This window comes from Tenebrio molitor, chromosome 1 (assembly GCF_963966145.1).
Source record: "Tenebrio molitor chromosome 1, icTenMoli1.1, whole genome shotgun sequence".
NCBI classification, from domain to species: Eukaryota; Metazoa; Arthropoda; class Insecta; order Coleoptera; family Tenebrionidae; genus Tenebrio; species Tenebrio molitor.
In genome coordinates this window covers 29,199,802-29,219,608 of record NC_091046.1, presented here as the reverse complement: position 1 = coordinate 29,219,608, position 19,807 = coordinate 29,199,802, and the positions used below count along the sequence as shown (strand labels likewise).

Genomic DNA, 19,807 nt, shown 5'->3' with positions numbered 1-19,807 from the left:
CAATAAAACACAAATATTCTACTTTATAAGTTATTTAATGCACATTATAAACATAAATTATTAAATATCAAATGAAACATGATTGAATGCTACCTAACTACAGGGCTTGTATATTTACAAAGAGATTTCTTCTGGATCACTAAACATACCGATTCTCTTATGAATATCGACAGGACGTACCGCAAAGTAATATTTGTTTTTATCAGCAAACTGAGTTAAAGTGCAAGCCATAGGAAGAGCAAGCGCTTTCACGTCACCAACTTTCCTCCACATATCTGTACTAGGTAGCGCGCTAGTCTCTTGATATGCATACAATTGATAACTTGCTATTATTTCATACATATCTAATTCGTATGGCATTTTCCACTGAAGAATTATACCGGTGTCTGTTTTTCTTATAGTCAAATGTGGTTTAGGTGGAATCGGCTTGAGGGGTTTGTCCGGGTTTATCCTAACAACCGGTGGAGAAGGTAAAGGGGCAGGATGTTTACTAGGCATTTTAACTAATTTATTATTCGCTAGCGTTTTAGCAGGTGCAACCGTTTTCAACTGAATGGTGTTCGATTGTTTAGGAATAACAGATACTGCGGAACCATTCAATGCTGATGCTGCAATAAATTTTAAAATTAATATATCTTTACAAGCAATATACACAATAACATACTTAACACACCATTAGCCGACTGAAAGTTTACGACCACTGCTTTAGATCCTAACGGGGATGTGAGAACATTTTGAGGCGACGACTGCACAACGTACATCACTTGAGGCGCACTAGACGTAACCACCGAAGTAATTGGTGAAACCTTGCCTTGGGAAGTGGTTAGTCTAATCCCTTGTGTTGTGTTAACACGCAACGGACTTGTCCTTAAAGGAACTGTGATGTTTTTCGGAGGAATCATCTTTAAGGCAGAGTTCTTATTTTTATCTTTCTTATCGTCTTCATCTGTCAGATCGATCACAGATGCCGAAGGCGCTCCACTTTTGGGATCGGCGGGTTTCGTACGCATTACTTGCGGAGTTACTTTATTAGCGGAATCGTTAACACCAACTCTTCTGTTTTGTAAAGCCTGGGATAACAACGGTGTGTTAGGTTTTACGATCTGCTGCTGTGGCTTCTGCGGAGACGTTATCTGTGAATAACAATAATTGTTATTGCTTCACATAATTATCTATTTACTAGTTACTACTCGGTAACAAAACCCGTAATGCAAAGTTCAGCCTGAATGCCGAGTCAGCGGTGGTAATAATAATTATAATAGTAACAGATGGGCAATATTAAGACGAAAACGAAGGTAAGTTTCAACGATTTGCCTAGTTGTCACTTGAATTATTTAGAAACCATGTACATAATTCTAAAACTCTAATACATCATATACAGGGGCGTGGTAACGCTCTTGGGGATGCTCCCAGCTGTCCTACCCGAAGGTATTAGGTCTCATACGCAGGGACGGTCAACACTTCATGGAAACTCGCTCAGTTAAAAGTAACACTAAGCTCATTAGTAAAATTTCCCATATTTACCCCGCACAATTCTGCCAATTGAGTTATTAGACTATTTTTGGTCATATACCAAAAAATATCCGCGAAAATTTTGATTAAGATTTAACGACATACCTGACGACTAGGACCTGGTGGGACTGCGTTTGGAATGTTTCGAGGACCTCTGGGGGGTGCCGCCTGTTGGATTTGAACCTTCTGAGTAGTTATGGAGGCATTTGGTTGTCTTCTCTTCATATTGGCTTCACATTGTGGCGTAAACTTAACTTGCAAACCCACAGATCTCGTTATTTTGAGAGGGTTAAGAGGCTTCTGTGTCGCTGTTTGTTGTTTTAAATCATTCATTAACTTTTTATTCACGATTTCCAAGTCGCGAGCTTGTTTAGTAAGTTGCTGAATTTCCCTTCTCATTGTTTCAATTATTTGCTCTTGCAATTTTAATTGATGATGAACATCTCCTAATTCACTTTTATGGACTATTACTTCACAAATTTTTTGTACACAAAATTCTTCCAAATCGTGCATAGTCAGTCTTTTGCTGTTTTTTTTAGGTTTCATAAAATCTGATAAAGACACTAGTGTCTTTAATGGCAGTTTTTCTTTTGGCTTTTCCACTTCTTTAATTTCAACATCCGCTACTTGTTCGGTTCGCAATTTTTTTGTAGCACCGATTTCTCCTTCGTCAAATATCGTTCTTTTTAGGGATCTTCTCTTCTGGGAATCTATGGAATAATATTAAACTGTAAACGTTCTCGCATCTAAACATTAACATACAGAAGGATTTGCGTAAGTCTTTCTTTGCAAATATAGGTACTGAATGACCCACACTTTGTAACTTTGTACGACCTATTAAATTCACTTTTTTATCACAACTATTTCAGTCACATTGATAATACTAAACTAAATTTAAAGATCTAAACTATAAAATCCAATATGCATAAGTTATCATAGGAGTAACATTTTGATACTATTAGACCAGACTACTTGATTAAGATTGTCATCGAGCAACAATATTAACGAAAAAATAAATCAAAATTATGTATAAAAATCCAAAGAATTGGTGTTAGATACTGACAATATAATTGAAAATGTACGGTGTCGATAGTTCTGCGGCTGTCACTTATGGCCATATTAAAACATTTGATTGTAAAACGCTTGCTAGAGGTTAATTGAAACTTGCTAGATACACCTGAATAAACATTTATTTTATTTCCTTCACTATGGTTACGCACCTGTGTTCACTAAATTCATGCGTTCAAATGAAAACCTGGGCTGAGTAGGCGTTGAAAAAAGTAAACCATTTAGGACAGTGTAATAATGTTTGAATTTCCCGCCGTTTTTTGCTTTGAGAATAGGAATCGTTAGTTATTCTGTTAACATGCTCTAATTACAACTGTCAATTTACACTTTAAAAAAGCAAAACAACTGATGGTTTCTAACGCCTTTCCAGCCCAGGATTTCATTTAAACGCCCGATATCGATATATGGAGCACTACAGTGTGGAATAAAATGATCTTCATCTAGTTACCTTTGCATTACCCTTGTAAAAATACCATGCGCCGTTCTACGAAAAAAGGAAGGCAGTACCCCAACCTCAAAATATACATACATCAAAATTCCAAATGTGATCAATTACAAAGGGATGAGATCGGAAATACGCCTCAATAATGAATGTTTTCTTGCATGGTATATACTTTGGGAACGAGAAATTGGAACTTTAGCTTCTTCACTTGCAATGGGTTTAGGGTAGGTTGTAAAGATTATAATAACGGAGATTTACGACTATGAGCACTCCATTCCAGGAGGCACAAACAATCTGCATTTTGCCGATATTCGGCATCCCTTTTTAATAACTAGCAGGTATACTAGACTAGCTCGTCAGCAGGCAAAAACTGACCACTGTCGTAAATCTTCCATATCATAATCTTTACAACCTACCCTAAACCCATTGCAAGTCAAGAAACTAAAGTTCTAATTTCTCGTTCCTAAACTATACAGTCGCGGACAGAAAACAGTAGGACAATGTTTTTTCGCTAATGTAAGTCTGTTTACTATTTCTATGGTTACTATAAAAATATTTATTTATTTATTATAGTAAGCCCGGTTTACTCAACTCAATTTTATCTAATTTTTGAATAAAACTTGTCCTACTTTTTTCTGTCCGGGACTGTACATTTTAATCGTTTATTAATTCAATCCAAAATTTGTAATAATTGTCAATTTGATTGATGATATTTATTAACAGAACTACATGGCTACTTCAAAAAGAGTAGAGCGGTGCAGGAAAATTTACATATGAAAAAATTCCAAAGCCAACTAGATGATAATCATTTTGTTCCACACTGTAGTTACTTGTTACCTGTTAGTAGCATTATACGTAGTCACTACGTATATTTTTCAAATAAAGATTTAGAATCAATAAGACGAATATTTTGACATTCCTTCTTATGTATTAAATCTTGGTTATAATCAACGTCAATTATTATTATTCATACTAAATTTTAGTAGCTAATTCTAAATGTTCATAGTTATCTCCTGTGTATACTGGTGCCCCAAAAGTCACGGAACAACTCAATGGAGCAATGTCAACTTAGTAGAAAATTTGAGAAAAATAATAAATTCTATATCTTTTAGATTTGAAGATATGGGGTCTCAAAAAGTGCAGCTTTGATCTCATTTATTTTAAATATTAAAAAAGATTTTGAGTATTTGTTTTTTACTAGCCAGTGATATAATAATTCTGAATGATTGTGATCACGTTTACCATTATTTAGGTACATTGCATTGCATTTCCAAGAAGTGTCTGTTGGCAATGAAACAATTGAAAAGTACTGGTGTTTTTTGTCTCGTAATTGGCACTGACAGTATTTTTTAACTTGAGACGACATTAAAAACCATTTTTGGTTATGTCAGTTATGTTTATGCTATTACAAAAATGAACCTTTCATGGTAAATTTCAAATTTCAGATAACTTTCCGAAACTGACGAAGTTTAAATGCAGCCAGTAATACGTTTTTCATTCGTAACTTGATTCAAAAACACGAATAATTTTAAACTTTTGTATCCCTCACAAAAGTCTCATTACACATAAAATTTTAAAATGGCAATATTTAGCATTTTTTTCAATTTAAGACACTCACCATATATCGACCCTTTCATCATTGGAAACACATTTTAATGAACAAAAAATATTTCAGAATTATCCAAAAAAGAATTGTCAAATGATTGTCAATAATGCCAGGAGTGTCCAGATTTCATAGTAAATAAAGGGGTGTAGTTTGTCCAGCGAGAGATTGGTTGACATAACTAAATTCTACGTATAGAAAGTAGTACCGTGTGAGCAACAATTACTGTTTGATTGGCAATAAATTCTGGTCATTTTTGGTGACTTTTATGTCATGTCCCAAAGAGAAAACCATTTTATTAATAAAATATTACAAAAACCAAGACGTTTAGATGGAAATAGGTACAATGAGGCACATGGAATCCTGGGCAGTCTGTTATTGTCATTTCAAAAAGTGTTAATGTAAATGCACCTTTACCGTCATTATAATTGATATTTAAAAAAAAACTGTCAACTTGGTTATGAGTAGCTAAGGTATGGTTTAGAAATTTTGACAACTGAATGACACATCTGCCCAGTTTTCCGTGTCCCCAACAGTACAATTCATAGCCTTGCCAATTTCATGTACATTTTTTATTGCCAACTGAAACAGTTATTGTTGCTCACCCGGACTTAGCGCACGTAAAATTTGAAATATATCCTTCCAGCAGTAAGATTTTTTAATTAAAATTATGCTCTAATTAATGTATTCCACTGCATTTTGTATTGTTGGGTTACAAGCCTACAATTTAAAATCTTTCAATCTCTCGCTGGACGAAGTTATATCAAGATGTAACTGAATAACGTATTACTGGCTGCGTTCAAAATTCGTTAGGGTCGGAAAGTTATGCGAATCAGTTTGTAAATACATACAAAATGACAAAGTAGAATCGATTTCAAGGCAAAGAGGTTCCTTATACCTAAATACGGCACGTGTTGAATACAAGAATTGTAAATGCTCTAACAAGCGAAGTATTGCAAAATTGTACATTTTTATGTATTTTTAATATGCTATACATATCAGTTAACGGTTTCTATGTTAACACGAATTTGTATAGCGTGCTATTCTTTATAAAGTCTTGTGGGATATGGATTTTCACTTCATTTACTACTTTCAAAGAACGTATTTATTTCATCAACCGAAAACTACTTATAAATGCATTTTTTTTCTTTTGGTTTCCTGTACAACAGAGTAGGAACATCAAAGGATAAATATCGACTACAAATGACACGCGCTGCGCAGATCTGGCCAGCTTTTCAAAAGACTAACGAAAAAATGTAAACAAAGACTCAGGACTATATACCAATGTAACAATCATACCTCCATATTTACGTCGTTGTCATAAATTTCTAAATAAAAAATATACACAAAGTAATAAGTTTTAATGTATTATTGAAGTTATTTACAAGTTTTCCATAAATTTACAGTAACAAGGATTATAATTAATAAAATAAGTTTAAAATGGTGCTTGTCATATCCAAAAAAAAAAAAACAATTGCTGCTACAATACTTCTCAGTTCTTGGGGTCCAATTTCCATGTTTGTTAACATTCAAAACTAACCCGAAAAAACTTTCAAGTAATTGTGGTGATTTATATAATAAATATTACTGTTTCAAGAATTGCAATACAGGTATAACAATAAAAACGATATTTTCTTAAAAAAAAAAGAAATTCAATTATAAACATCGTTAAAGAACACTGATAAATCGGAAAATCGTATTTGACATTTGTTTTTGCTGTTTTTGCCAACCGCAGAGTCATCGAATTGCCGTTGAATAAGTGTTTTAACATTAAACCGCAATTTTAACATGAGACCCAATAGCATCGAAACCTGTTACATTATGATAACATAAAATATAGATACAAAGTGTTAGAGCATTGCACAGTTGGTTTTAGCTCAGATTTACTGCACTTGAATGAGTATTTAAAAAAATTGGACACGACAGACACGATACAGGTGATCAATAAATCTCAGAGACTGACGTGGCACTAGCAGTTAAACCTATAAAATCCCTTATACAATTCATAACTTACTGTAATATATCGCAAGATCATAGTAGCGGCTGTTAGATGCCACCGTTGAACATTCTCCATCTCGGAGGGGTGAGAATTTCAGAACATTTATTCCAAAATTGTTATTCCCAAAAATATTATTGTGTATAATTATGCACTTTTTTGTGTATGATTTTTATTTTTTATTTTTATCACGGTTCATTCACTTCAATGTTAAAAATTAACGCTAGAAATACTTAATATACTTCATCCAGCGAGAGATGGGGAGATTTTAAATTGTAGGCTTGTAACCCAACACTACAAAATGCACTAGAATACATTAATTAGAGCATAATTTCAGGGCAAAAAATGTTACTGCTTGAACGGTATATTTTAAATTTTACGCGCGCTAGGTAATACTTTCTCTGCGTATAATTTAGTGATTTTTTGTGAACCAATCTCTCGCTGGTCAAATATTCTTCCTTTGATGATATCAAAACACTACTTCAATAGGTATAGCAAAAATATATTAACTTGGTGAGATTGTTAAAAATTCTAGTTTAATCTTATTTTTCACCTACCTTCACTAGCATGATCTGATCCTTCTTGAAGGGTATCTTTTTGATCAAGGTTTTGTTTACAATTAACTTGCAAACTATCACCAGGAATTAGGTCTCCTGTAATTTCATCCAATCTACATTCCGTGATACCTCCTGTAGTTGCATTTGATGTATCAGTGGTTTCTTGCATGCGGCTTTTATTATTAATTTGCACTAAGTCAGTCTTGTTACAATTATCACTTTCCCCATCACTAACTGCATCTCTAACACCTTCACAATCCAATTTCAAATTTCCCTCTTCAATATCTACATCATCACTTTTTAACTGATCTTCGTGTTTGTCAATGTCCATTTCTTCCTCTTCTTCAAGGTGATTAACTTTATCACTAACACAATCGTCTTCCCCTTTGTCATCATTTCTATCATAATCTTCATTTTCTTCAGCATGGGCTTCATTGTATGCGCTTTCTGCATTATCTTCGTCGGCATCTCTAATTATGCTAATGTCAAATAAATCTTCTGAATCTTCGTTTTGATTCTTTGAAGAATCGTTAGAATTATCACACTTTTCTACCAAATTATTGTACGTTGACGTATTTTCGTGTGATGGCGACAAATGACTCTGTTCGACACTGTCAAGACTTTTTTTATTAAAACTTTCTAATTGGCCATTGATTTTCACAGATATTTCTTCACTGTCCTTTGATTTATCTAATTTAGATGATTCCTGTCCCAATTGTGCAGTTGAATTTCCACTCGATCTATCTATTGCACAAGCACTCTCATTTGTTCTGTATAATTTTTCCTCTTGGTCTACATTAGGAACATCATTGCAGGCAACATCACTCGTAACTGCTTCAGCGTTGTCAACCACTGTGTCACCATTTCCGATAGTAACACGATCCACCCACTCATTAGTTTTGGTCCTTCCGTCACTAGTATCACTTGTATTTTTATCCGAGGAAGTTTCACCATTAACACCACGGTTTGCAGGAAAACTTTCCTTATTTTGTGCATTTAGGCCGATGTCACTTTTATTTTCCTTTTTTCCTTCATCCTCATTTAAAAGACAGTCTTCTAATTGAGAATCTATCTGTTCCAAGGGGACATTTGTACTATCAAATTTATTTAAAATTTCATCTTCTGTTTCATTACCACTTCCGTTTTTAATAGGATCTTGAGATTCTAAAACAAAAATAAAGTGTTAAAAATGCAACTAATCCTGTTATAAAAATCTAAGGTAACTCAAAAACAATATACCCACTTGTTTCTGACTCATCATCATCCAACGGTAGATGAAAGCTTTCTTCGTCAGAATCTTTATCTTCTCGATGTTTATAGGTATCAAAAACTTCCAAAGAATTTGTTAATGTGGTCATGTCTGCTGGCTTACTGATACAGTGGTCCAAAGACGGCATCATAACTAAAACAAAAAAGAACTCCCTAAAGGAACTGAAGTCAAGAACTAAATTGAACTTTGCGATTTTTAAATAAAACCCGAAGTAAACCTAATTAGACATTTTAAACAATCTCTGCGGACAAGATTTACGAAATATCATACCATGACAATTTTTCTTCAATCATCACTATTATCTGTAATCTATTATTAGGTAGACCCAAAAATTGTGAAGCGCAGTTAATGGATGTAAAAATCGATGCTACCAGATTTCTTTAACTCGTAAAATTAGAAACATCGTCTAACACCCTGATAAGTATGTAAGTACATAAAGTAGTAAAATATCGGGTGTTCATTTAAAATTATCCTCAAAGTAGGCGTTGAAGAGTCGATTGTGATCGCACTACGGATTACCAGAGGATTACCGATCACGGATCAGCTGTTTAAATCTAACCTCACTGTTTGTGTCGTTTGTGTTTTTACTCTGCAGACTGACGAGTGGTGCGTTCACAATCGACTCTTCAACTTCAAGGATAAATTTAAATGGACACCCGATAGTAAGACGAAGGAGTGTGATATACGATATAAATTCGATTTTCATACATTCTACTTAAATATGAACTTCTTATGATTGTCACGATTTTAATGACTATCTGATGGATCTCGTAATTTACGATTATTAACAACCTCCAGCATTAATAAATAAACTATCCACTTCATAGAGTTATATTCATGTTCGACTTTTTTGATCGAGAAATTTTTGTTTTCTTCGTATATTCAACATTTTTAAGAATGCCCAGAAATTTAAAAATAAATACATCCAGAATTTAACAAATAAATACGTATGTCCCCCTTTTTACAGGTAGGTATACAGGTACTGGCAGGCAAAAATTTATCCCTGTCCTAAATCATAATGAGCCTTTTACATTTATAAGAGATGGAAAATATGCCCAGGAGATCTGCGCATTGTGAGAGAACAGTTGACCGCTACATTTATTTCCATTGGTTTTTGTTAGTTTAATTCGTGGAAATTATTTTACCTAACTGTCAACATCTTTGTTGTTTCATGGGACGCATAAATTCCTTTGCGCAGTGACGTCACTGTGCGACAAGGAGCATCCCTATTTGTAAAGGTCCATAATGATAACCCTTATAGTTTTATTTAAATACAGCCCAAAGTAATTTAAATCAAGAAGTCAGATTCACATTTTGCCCGGCCGCTACTATAACTATACATTCATTTCTCTCTTGAATCGTTTTTCATTTAAAATAAAATAAAAGTTTGTGTACCTATAAGTTAAAATAAATTCGAAATTTTAATCGAACAATTTTGATTTTAATGAGATATATGGCACTAAAAAGACTTAAAATAATCTATTAGTTTTTCACCGATTTTTGCATAAGAATATACAACAAGCGTTGAATATATATGTATCGGGTGCTCATTTAAATTTTCGGTCGATTGTGAACACACCACTCATGGAAAAACACAAACAACGGTAATATTTAAACAGCTGATCCATGATCCGTAGCGCGTTCACAATCGACTCTTCAACGTCAGCTTTGACCGGAAATTTAAATGAACACCCTATATACATATAACAAAGATTAACGTCATGAACCCCAACTGTTTATTTTAATAGTAAGGTAATCTACTTGTACAAAAAAAAATCTGATTATTTTATTAAAGAGCCATTGTTATCAATGCAACTCTATTTAACATACGGTTGCCCCCCACCACGTGCAACTAAATTATGGGACATAGTCAGCTCGACGTAACTATACTGCGTGGTTGCCATTCCAAATAAATATGTACCTCATTATACGTTACCATGTTGAAATGAGCAGCGGATACTTGTTAGAAAACCGAAATTCTTTCGTGGCTACATCACTAAACCCGAACGATGTCGAGAAATGTGTACATAGAGACTAGGAGACTGCAGATCCGATATTCTACAATGCTGCATTCTACTTTTATCCGTTCACTGCGCTTGCGCAAACGCAACCATGGATAAACTTGGTTCTTGGACCGCAAAATCAAAATGCTTTTAAAAATCTTCTCCAGTCTCTTGGTATCTCTAATGAAATACCTTCTTTCAAATCGAATAGGAGAACAAATCGGATGATCGACAACTTGATCAATATTTTAATACAATTACTACAATTACAACCATTGGTTAATATAAATAAAATCTTGAAAAATGGAAACATGTTTTCAGTTCTAAAAACTTAATTTACAAGCGATATTTAAACTCTTGGATGGAAACAAAAAGCAAAAGTCCGAGAACAAGCCGTGAAGAACCGGAGAGAGGTATAGATACTTAACAGGCCAACTTTGACGCACGGCTACAAAACCTGCAGTGCTCGTCACTTACGTGGTTTCGCATTGTACAACGAATTTCTACGTATTGCGGCTGCATTTTTTCTCACAATCGTCTTTTGTTTTTCCATAATAACCCAAAAGTCTTACGGAAATTTGTCATTTTAGTTTTATATTCATATTAATAATTTAAAGTTATCCTACTGTGGTGGCTTCCTCTCTGCTCTGGTTAAATTTGCAAAATCTACCGCGTTATATTTAGTCAAGTATTTTTAACCTCAAACATTTTTGATTAACACTAAAAATAGTTACTAATAGATAAAGATGAATAACAAACAAAGATAAACATATAAGTGGTACCAATTTAAGTAAACAATTCTAATTAATCTGTTAGTAAAGAGAAAAAAGGCACCACTTGATCAATACTGCAGCAAAATGAATTGGAAGCCACAATCTTGAAAATGATGGTCAAAAACAACTCCCTCTAAAATTTACCAAAATAAGAAGATTTGAGAAATGCAACATCGAAACGAAAAAATCGTTAGAGATGTGATGAAGGTCGAACAAAAGCATTGGTCGTAGGCGCATGCGCACACAGTTGACCTCATATTCTCTCGATTCTCGACTGTTTCAGGTGACCAAATTGGCAACAGATTAAAACAATATTATTCCGTTTAATTTGACATACAAAAAAGTAACGAAACACATAAAAAATACTGTAGAATCAAGTAAAATTACTGCAAAATATAGTAACACTAGAAAGTTTTTTTTTTACTATAATAACGTTATCTATTCGTTTTTCTGGTGTTAACAACTATTTGCTTTGCTACAGAATTAAAAGAATTAGCACCGTAAACACTGTTTTGAGTTTGTCCAATACTGTTCATAAGTTTTCATCAGTTTAGAACTACTGTATTGGAAATCAACAGCCAAGGACAACCGTGAATCCAATTCATTGAGTGGCCTTTTTGGTTCAATGAGTTAAAAAAAAACTATAAGAATTGTTGGTTTTGTAAGATATTTTGTTTCAAATAAAAATTATCACGATGAAATTAAAACCATCTTTATCTTTAAAAGATCTTCAGGGATTTTCTAACCCCGTCTAATATAGCATAACATAAAACGGTTACGGACTGCATCCTTCTCTTGGAGTATTACAGGACGGGTCTATTAGTTTGGGCGTCGTGCATTGGAGGGGTGTCCGTTGGAGAAACTAGAATCGGGCTCTATACCAGAGTTTTTAAGCAGGGTATATGTTTAATAATCAAAATTGAGACCCAACTACCTACATTGTTTCTTTTGGGACATATACCTATTACGTTAAAACAAAATTGTTCCATCACACATTTTGGAAATATGAAGTTTTAAGTGAATGAATATATTTTCTGGGTAATTCGACTCTCTGGATGGAACAAAAATAAAAACGATCAAAAAGTACATAAGAACTTTGCCACCTTGGGAATCATATTTAATTTAAAAGTCACAACATAAACAAAAATACTGTTATGTATGTATTTCATATTTCATTGTTACGTGAATGTAACGTTGCGCTACGACTATGCTAACCGCGTGCTGATATCAAATTGGGACGCAATAGGCTACGGCAACTCCCCTGTATAATTATAATGGACTCGTCCGAACCAAATGCCGAGAGATTTTTATATTTCTTTTCATTTTGTGAAACTCGGACGGTCTGGGAAATAGAAAAATAATTAAAACTTTAGCAATCTTCTTATGTGATATTCTAAATTAAAAATTATTACAACAAACAATGAACACTGTTGGAAATACGATGAATATATTGATCTAAAATCGTACTCTTTCCTAGTACCTTTAAAGGAATATTCTGAATGGAAAACTCTTAGGTCCAGCAAAAATAATATTAGTGTAGGTATCCAAGTTTGAGATAGCTGCTGAAAATAATCTACTCGTAATTTACTACCAAACAAATCCCAATGGTCTTCGTGAAATTGTCGTATTTTGTGTTTAAAATAAAATATAATAGATAAAATGGTTAAACTCCGACTTTCGTGGCTTTCTTTTTCGTAAATACTAGCTTATCTTTCCCTTTGGGCTACAAGTCAGAACATTTAATTGTTTTATTTGCCATATAGATATTTTCATATTTGTTAGTGTTGTGATTTTTACATCTAAATTTGGCATACTTTCAACTTCGTTGGAAAAAGTGTTCGAGTACCAAGAACCGAATTAAAAAGTGTAACTCGTGAGAATATAACCCGTACCTAGTCGTGATTGACCAAAATCACATCCAGACTGGTCGAGTCCATTTGCTGAATGTAGGGGTGTACGCCTGAAGAAAACGCTAGAGTAAGACATTCTGTTTTGCCGCACTACAACTACATCTCATTTTACCTCATGTAATATGTCTCTTTACAGTAAAATTAAAAAAGGAATATAAAATGTCTGTGCCTATGTTACTCTGACATATATATTGTAATAAAAAATGTATGGAATCCACACTTTTCGCGTCCTAAAATTGTTTCCACGCAAATACGGTACTTGGTTCAAGCGTCATTAACACGTCTGTTTCTGTTGGACATTAGATGTCAAAATTTTGATCCCTTACCACGCCATCACGTGATCAATTGCTCACGTTTTCCATTCTGAAATTTTGCAAAATCACGCAGTATACGAAATTTGATTAGCTATTAGGGAAAACCATCTATTTACTACAACATACAAAAAAAGTCTTTTGGACTTCCTCACAATACTGTTATGGTCATTAAACTTAATTTTTTTAAGAAGCTGAATACATAAATTTTAGAGTTGCCATGTAACGCTGTAAATTGTTAGATCTTACATATTAGGTTGATATATCATTGTGACCTTGAACTACATGTAGTCACTACAATTAGATGGAATCGAGTCCGTACTATATTCCAATTTTCAAAAAAATCGTAACCAGTGATTAATTTTGATATACTGCACGTGAAAATATCAAAATGTTTTCTAGACTATCAACGTCATCACTTAAATTATTTTGACTTTCTACCAGGTTTGCGCACGGTAAAACTGGCAGCGCTGTTAGAGGTAAACGAACGAACTCCCCTGTCCGCCGCAACATGAACTCGTCGAAATAAGCTAGACACACAGTACTTACTCGGCATCGACAATATGGCGGCCACAATGAATACTTTTAACTTTTGAAAACTCTTATGTATAAATATCAGGTTGCATGAGAATTTTCACAAAAACAAGTCATGGCAATAGGACTGTAAATTTATGATGTAATATGAATTTCTACATTTTTCCAGAAATAAACGATAGCAATTAAAACTATAAATCGGAAAAATCAATCTCATAACACATTGTCTACCGACAAAATATAAAAATTACATCTTCTACGCAAATTTGACTTCTTACCATTGGTTAAGTTGCAAAGTAAACAGAAAGAACTCTGAAGCACATTAAATTCTTCAATTCCAACTTATGCCAAAGTAAATTATAACCAAACGATAAAAAAAAAACTTAACTAAACCTTAGGAGTTCAGTTTTATAAAAAAAAAACGTCCCTTTTGACTATTACCAACATTAAAAAGATAAACACATTACCTAAATTAAATGTAAGGTTGTTTTACACAATACCAAAAATTAAAACTAAAACGAATGAAAATGGGCATCTCTGTTACATCTCAACATTTTTTTGAAATCACTACCCAGTTTTACATTAATTTTTGCTCTAAATTTATGGGTTAGGAACGTAAATACCGCATTACATTATTAGACTTTCGAAAAAAATCTAACAACGCAAGACATACTAAGTACTTCACTCGACTACGCTCGTTATCGGTCGTAGAACTTCGGGTGAAGATTCTATTCCCCCCTCCTATTGGCTGGTCGCCATTTTGAAAGTATTTCACATAACCTCACTTTCTCTTTCTAACATTCAAATTACATAGGATGTTAAGTTCTATTTGCGGTAAATTTTTTATTGTATCAACAATATCGATGGTTTAATCACGTGAATGGTTTTCATGCCACCATATTAACATTACTAAAGATAAAAATGTATAGGCTTACCTTAATAATTCATTAGCTGACAGCATTTGTGACATGTGTCAATAAAGTTTATGATTTGAACATGTTTTTAATTTATAAAACACTAACTAAGTGCCGCCACTATCGCTTTGACTGTTTCCGTACCCACTGTGTCATAAAAAGCAATGTCGAGAAAGACTGTGAACCGAGCGTTGTTGCCAAACATGCTACAACCGTGCTCTACGTCTACGGCGCAAGCAGTACGCGTCTGCTTTTGTACCCTGTTCTGGTGAATGTTTAGCAACTTGATGTCAATTTCTGTTTTAAATTAAGTAATTTTTAGTATCCCCACACCGTTTACGTATTTTTGCACATTCTGATATGTTACTCCACGTACATACCTAAGTGGTACGTTATTACTTATTACTAGGTCGGCAATTGTTCGGGAGTTAAAAACAATATAGCCACGACACATCAGAAAAAACTAGATGTAACTAAAAATTTAAGATACACATGGTCATATATGACGTAGTAAAAAAACTTAACCATTATTTTTTCTTTTCATGTACATATTCGAAAAACAACTGTTTAATTACTTAATTTTAACTCAACTTTACCGAGTCGATAAAATTACAGTTTCAATATGCCTATCGTGTAGATGTTATTAATAATGAACAATACTGATAGCCGCGGGGGTGACATTTTTTTTTACTTTAAGACAGGAATTGATCGAAATTACAGCACCTAGTAAAAATTGTGTTCAGCGCGCATGCTCGAATATGCTTTTTCCCAACATAGCAGCTAACATGGAGAATGAGACAGGAAATAAGTTTGGCCTCCCAATGACAATATTCATTATTTTATTTTTAGTCAAACTTTACACCAATCATAATGTAGTGTGAAACAACATTCGGTTGAACAAAACTTTGCTGCAAGTTTAATTCTTCTATTTAAAGGCAAAACATGAGGCAGATACAGATAACATTGATTTTTCAAACTGTCACTGCTTATTTTTGAAACATGCGAATTTAATGTCAGTCAAACATCTGAAAATTTAACAGTAGTGTGAAATGAATCCGAAACTCCCCACCTGTCCGTACAATTTGGCGGGCGAAACCAGTAACCAGTTGGCCTGAAGTGCGGCTTTTGCTCCTTTACGGTGCACCTCGTCGGAGGGTCTGACGAAGCGTCAAAATCAACGCGTCCACGCTAGGAGTTGCAGAGTAGAAAACAGTATCCTTATTTGCTTAAATGCTTGTATCGAAAAATATGAAAATGAACAAGAAAATATTTCCTAGCAATATTTTGTGAAAGAACCTCAGAATCATACAGCGGATAGTCCCATAATCAGGACATTTGTGCCGAATGCTCAAAAGCAATCCCAGAAAACTAATACGTGCTTTATGTATTTCGATTTATAGGATAAAATTCTACTTACGTGGTATGAAGTTATTTTAATCACCAATGGAGGCGTGAGAATGATAGTCCACGCTAATTGTATTTTTTTCTCAGTTTAACACGTTAAGTATTGTGCTTTTTATAAGACAATACTTAATATCTTGCATTTTCCTTAGTTATTTTGTAATCCTCGTAATTAAGTCAGTCGCTTTTAAATGTGTCTTAACTAGACAGAACGCACTGTATTTATAAAATAACTTACTAGATATTATTAAATTAAATTATTTTAACATTCTAAAAAATAGTGTGACAAAATTAAAATTTTCGTTTTAATGTGCAAAATAATAAAGGCCTATTTTTAAAGAAATTTTGCCACGGCGATTTAATTTAGAGTTATCGACTTTTAAATAAGTCAGCGTCTCGGTCGGGTAATCGATGGTCAAGTTGTTTTCTCTTTCAGAAATCGCCTTATAAAATGTCAAAACAAAGAAATATTTATTTATTTAATTCATCTATAATTTTCAATATGAAATACTTAATTATTTTATAAGTCTGTGGGCCAGTTTACAGAAGCGAAATTAAGTTAATCGTAATCAAATGCGGGATTAACTGAACACGTGATCAAATTGAACCAATCGAAATTTTTACAAACTGGCCCTATGAATATTTAAATAAATAAAAATTATTAAAAACAACTTTTCGTGGATTTATTATTTTTACAGTTAATATTTTCAACCTCCTTTACAATTTATTCTCGATAGATACACCACAGAATTTGTTAAAAACAAATTCATAGTCAAGAATTCTAACTATCTACATGATACCCCTAACTGAAAAAGGCAAATTCTTATTCTTATATTTGACTCTCAAATTCATTCTCATTTATCTGATGGCAATGAACAAATTTAATCCGACTGTTCTGATGTTCCGTTGATTGCAAACTGATAAAAGTGTTTATGCAACCAGTCGAAAATATTTTTAAACACTATCGTCCATTCATTTCAATTGCGTTGTATGCTGTATCTGACATCTGACAAGTAACAAGAGCAGCTAAATCATCGCCACTTACTGCGCATGCGCAACTATGTAGGTGTATACGCGGAACGTTCGAAACTGACTGAGGCAAATGACTAAAAACAATATGATGAATAAAACAAGAGATAAGAGGAGGCTATGGAAACAACATTTCTAAACTATTTAAAAAAAATCAATTCACTTAAAAGTTAAAATTGGCAAGTGACATACCGGGTGTCCTACCTAAGACTTTCAGGTCTTATATTTCTCTTATTTATGGACCGATTTTTGTAAAATTTGCATAATAGGTATTCTAGCGAACGAAGTATAAATTACTAGCAATAAAATGCCCGATTAATAAAAAATGTAATTTTAAAACATTTTCGTTTATTTGAATCTATACAAGACTAGTGTCCAATTGTTATTCGTTAGAGAACATGTGTCTACAAAAAAAAAAATTAATGCACATTTTCAGAAATTTTATTTTTCATTGCCGTTCCTTATCTCTTCTTTTGTAGATTATTTGGTATAAAAAATGGAGTTACTATACGTACTGCGATTCGTCCTCAGATTGAATTTAGAATTGCATCAGTTTCATAAAAAAAAACATTCTAAATGAATTTACCACAAGCGGTAATCAGAATTCCATAAATGTATCCAAATCTGCAAAAAGGGAGGATTTTCATTAGAATAAAAGGGCGATGATATCATTACGGGGAAACGATATGGGATGGAAAAATTAAAATCATGAAAATGTTCGGAGAGTCCGAATAGAGTCTCAAAACTTCGGGTGTTGGTCAGTTGCCCGCCGCGGTCAGTTTACTCTTTGATACACATTTGACGCCCCCAAAAGGTACAGGAACAGGATTGCACACGATTGCATTTGCACGCAAATGAGAGATTATGATATTAAACTGTACCTTTAACGGTAAACAGGCAGGTGTACTTATTGCCTATTGTCTAACCATTTAGTGAATGTAAGCTGCATCATTTCTATGCCTATTCCAACTCGAACATGTACATACTCGTATCTTTTCATCTTGCTATTCTTAGTATAACCTGAAGGTTTTGTGAAGTTAGAGAGATTCCGAAATTTGAGAAAATCTTCAGGAAGTGGATGAATACAATAAATGAAGTTTCTACCTTCCACATCCAGATATTTTAAAATTTATACACATATTGAAAGATGTACAACTACATACTAATATTAAAATGAATAGCGCTGATTTGCGTGTTTCGTGCACAAATTCAAAATATAGGAAGTGTTACAAATATACTTGGTGGAACAGCTCAATGGGGAAATGTCAACTCTTGTTAGAAAATAATGAGAAAAATAATTAAAAAATTCTATACCTCTTAGATTTGAAAATATAGGGGCTCAAAAGGTGCAGCTTTGATCTCATTTATCTTAAAAAAGATTTAGTTGTCTTTTACTAGCCAGTGGCATAATAATTCTGAAGGATTGTGATCAGGTTTGCAGTTATTTTCTTCATTATTTACAGCATTTCCAAGTAGTAATTTGATGTCCATTTTACCTCAAATAACGTACAGCAACATGGCTTTGATTTTTCTCTCTCATTTCCATATATACAACAAAAATGAAATATTTTTGCAGGCTATTGGGATACATACAGTGCATTCGTAAAGTTCGGAATAAATTCGATAAACTGTAAGTACTATCGCGGCCATCCAAAAGTGAACGTTTTTTTTAATGATTTGATTTTTACTTTAAATCATAGGCGTCCTAAAATGTCAAAGTTTGACACTAGCGATAAAAAAATTATTGAAACTATTTTTTTTAATGCCACATCTCACTCCGATGCAGACAGCTAGGGCTATTGCAAAGCCCGAAGAAGGTTTCTTTACTAAAGCTTACTTTCACTTTAATAATGTATTAATTACTTCTCAGTCTCATTTTTATTATTACAACTTTTTATTATTAAAATAGTAACGCCTGCTGCACGAACGCCAATGAATACAGTCTGATTTAATCTAACGAAAAATACGTAAATTTTCGTAAGCTATCGTTCACTTTTGGATGGCCGCGATTGTACATATTAATATCTGAGAAAAATTCTCGAACCGGTCAACTTTGTTTTTAAAAACTGCATATTGTACAGTACGTTATTTATGTTGACAGCTTGTCATATCCTAATAATGACGTCATCAATAATTTTTTTTAATGACAAGCCCCACTTTTTTTTTATCTTTTTCTGGTAGACCTTCCTACTACTTAAACGACTAGTGAAAAAAATTGATACCTTACATAACAATTTTTTTGAGAAAATGACTAATTTTAGTTAAAAAAATTTAACTTGTAACAAATGTAACAAGTTGAAGGAGTTTATTGAAACTTAATATAACATTTGATATTTTGTTGGTACGTTAAATTAAAAAACTGCCACAGGTGGTCTCTTTGAAAGCCCAGACGAAAGAGCGCGCAACCAAGATGGCCATATCAGAGCAGGCGGTGTTGAATGCGTCGTTGGACAGCGTCCCCTATGGGCCGTTTTGTTACACTCC

General features: G+C 33.5%; 1 protein-coding gene across 3 annotated transcripts; it reads right to left on the bottom strand.

Annotated features, from left to right (window-relative positions):
* Positions 1-16: 16 nt before the first annotated feature.
* Positions 17-15,091, bottom strand: wde (windei). Of its 3 annotated transcripts, none has more exons than XM_069036728.1 (6): positions 14,915-15,091; positions 8,422-8,580; positions 7,179-8,342; positions 1,618-2,222; positions 665-1,133; positions 17-608 (listed from the first exon to the last, which is right to left on the bottom strand). In XM_069036728.1, exons 2-6 carry the CDS (start codon positions 8,576-8,578, stop codon positions 115-117), a joined length of 2,889 nt encoding a protein of 962 aa, XP_068892829.1. In that variant the 5' UTR covers positions 8,579-8,580; positions 14,915-15,091; the 3' UTR covers positions 17-114. The 3 variants fall into 3 exon arrangements, with proteins under 3 accessions (XP_068892829.1, XP_068892837.1, XP_068892845.1); XM_069036736.1 differs by lacking the exon at positions 14,915-15,091 and adding an exon at positions 10,370-10,519; XM_069036744.1 differs by lacking the exon at positions 14,915-15,091 and adding an exon at positions 10,385-10,504.
* Between the last annotated feature and the right edge of the window lie 4,716 nt (positions 15,092-19,807).

Excerpts from the sequence above, each read along its gene's own strand:
- wde (XM_069036728.1), bottom strand. The coding sequence starts at position 8,578 with ATGATGCCGTCTTTGGACCACTGTATCAGTAAGCCAGCAGACATGACC. Across the intron at positions 1,134-1,617 it reads CACCAGGTCCTAGTCGTCAG|ATAACGTCTCCGCAGAAGCC; the intron begins GTATGTCGTTAA and ends TGTTATTCACAG. Across the intron at positions 609-664 it reads GTCGGCTAATGGTGTGTTAA|CATCAGCATTGAATGGTTCC; the intron begins GTATGTTATTGT and ends AATTTATTGCAG.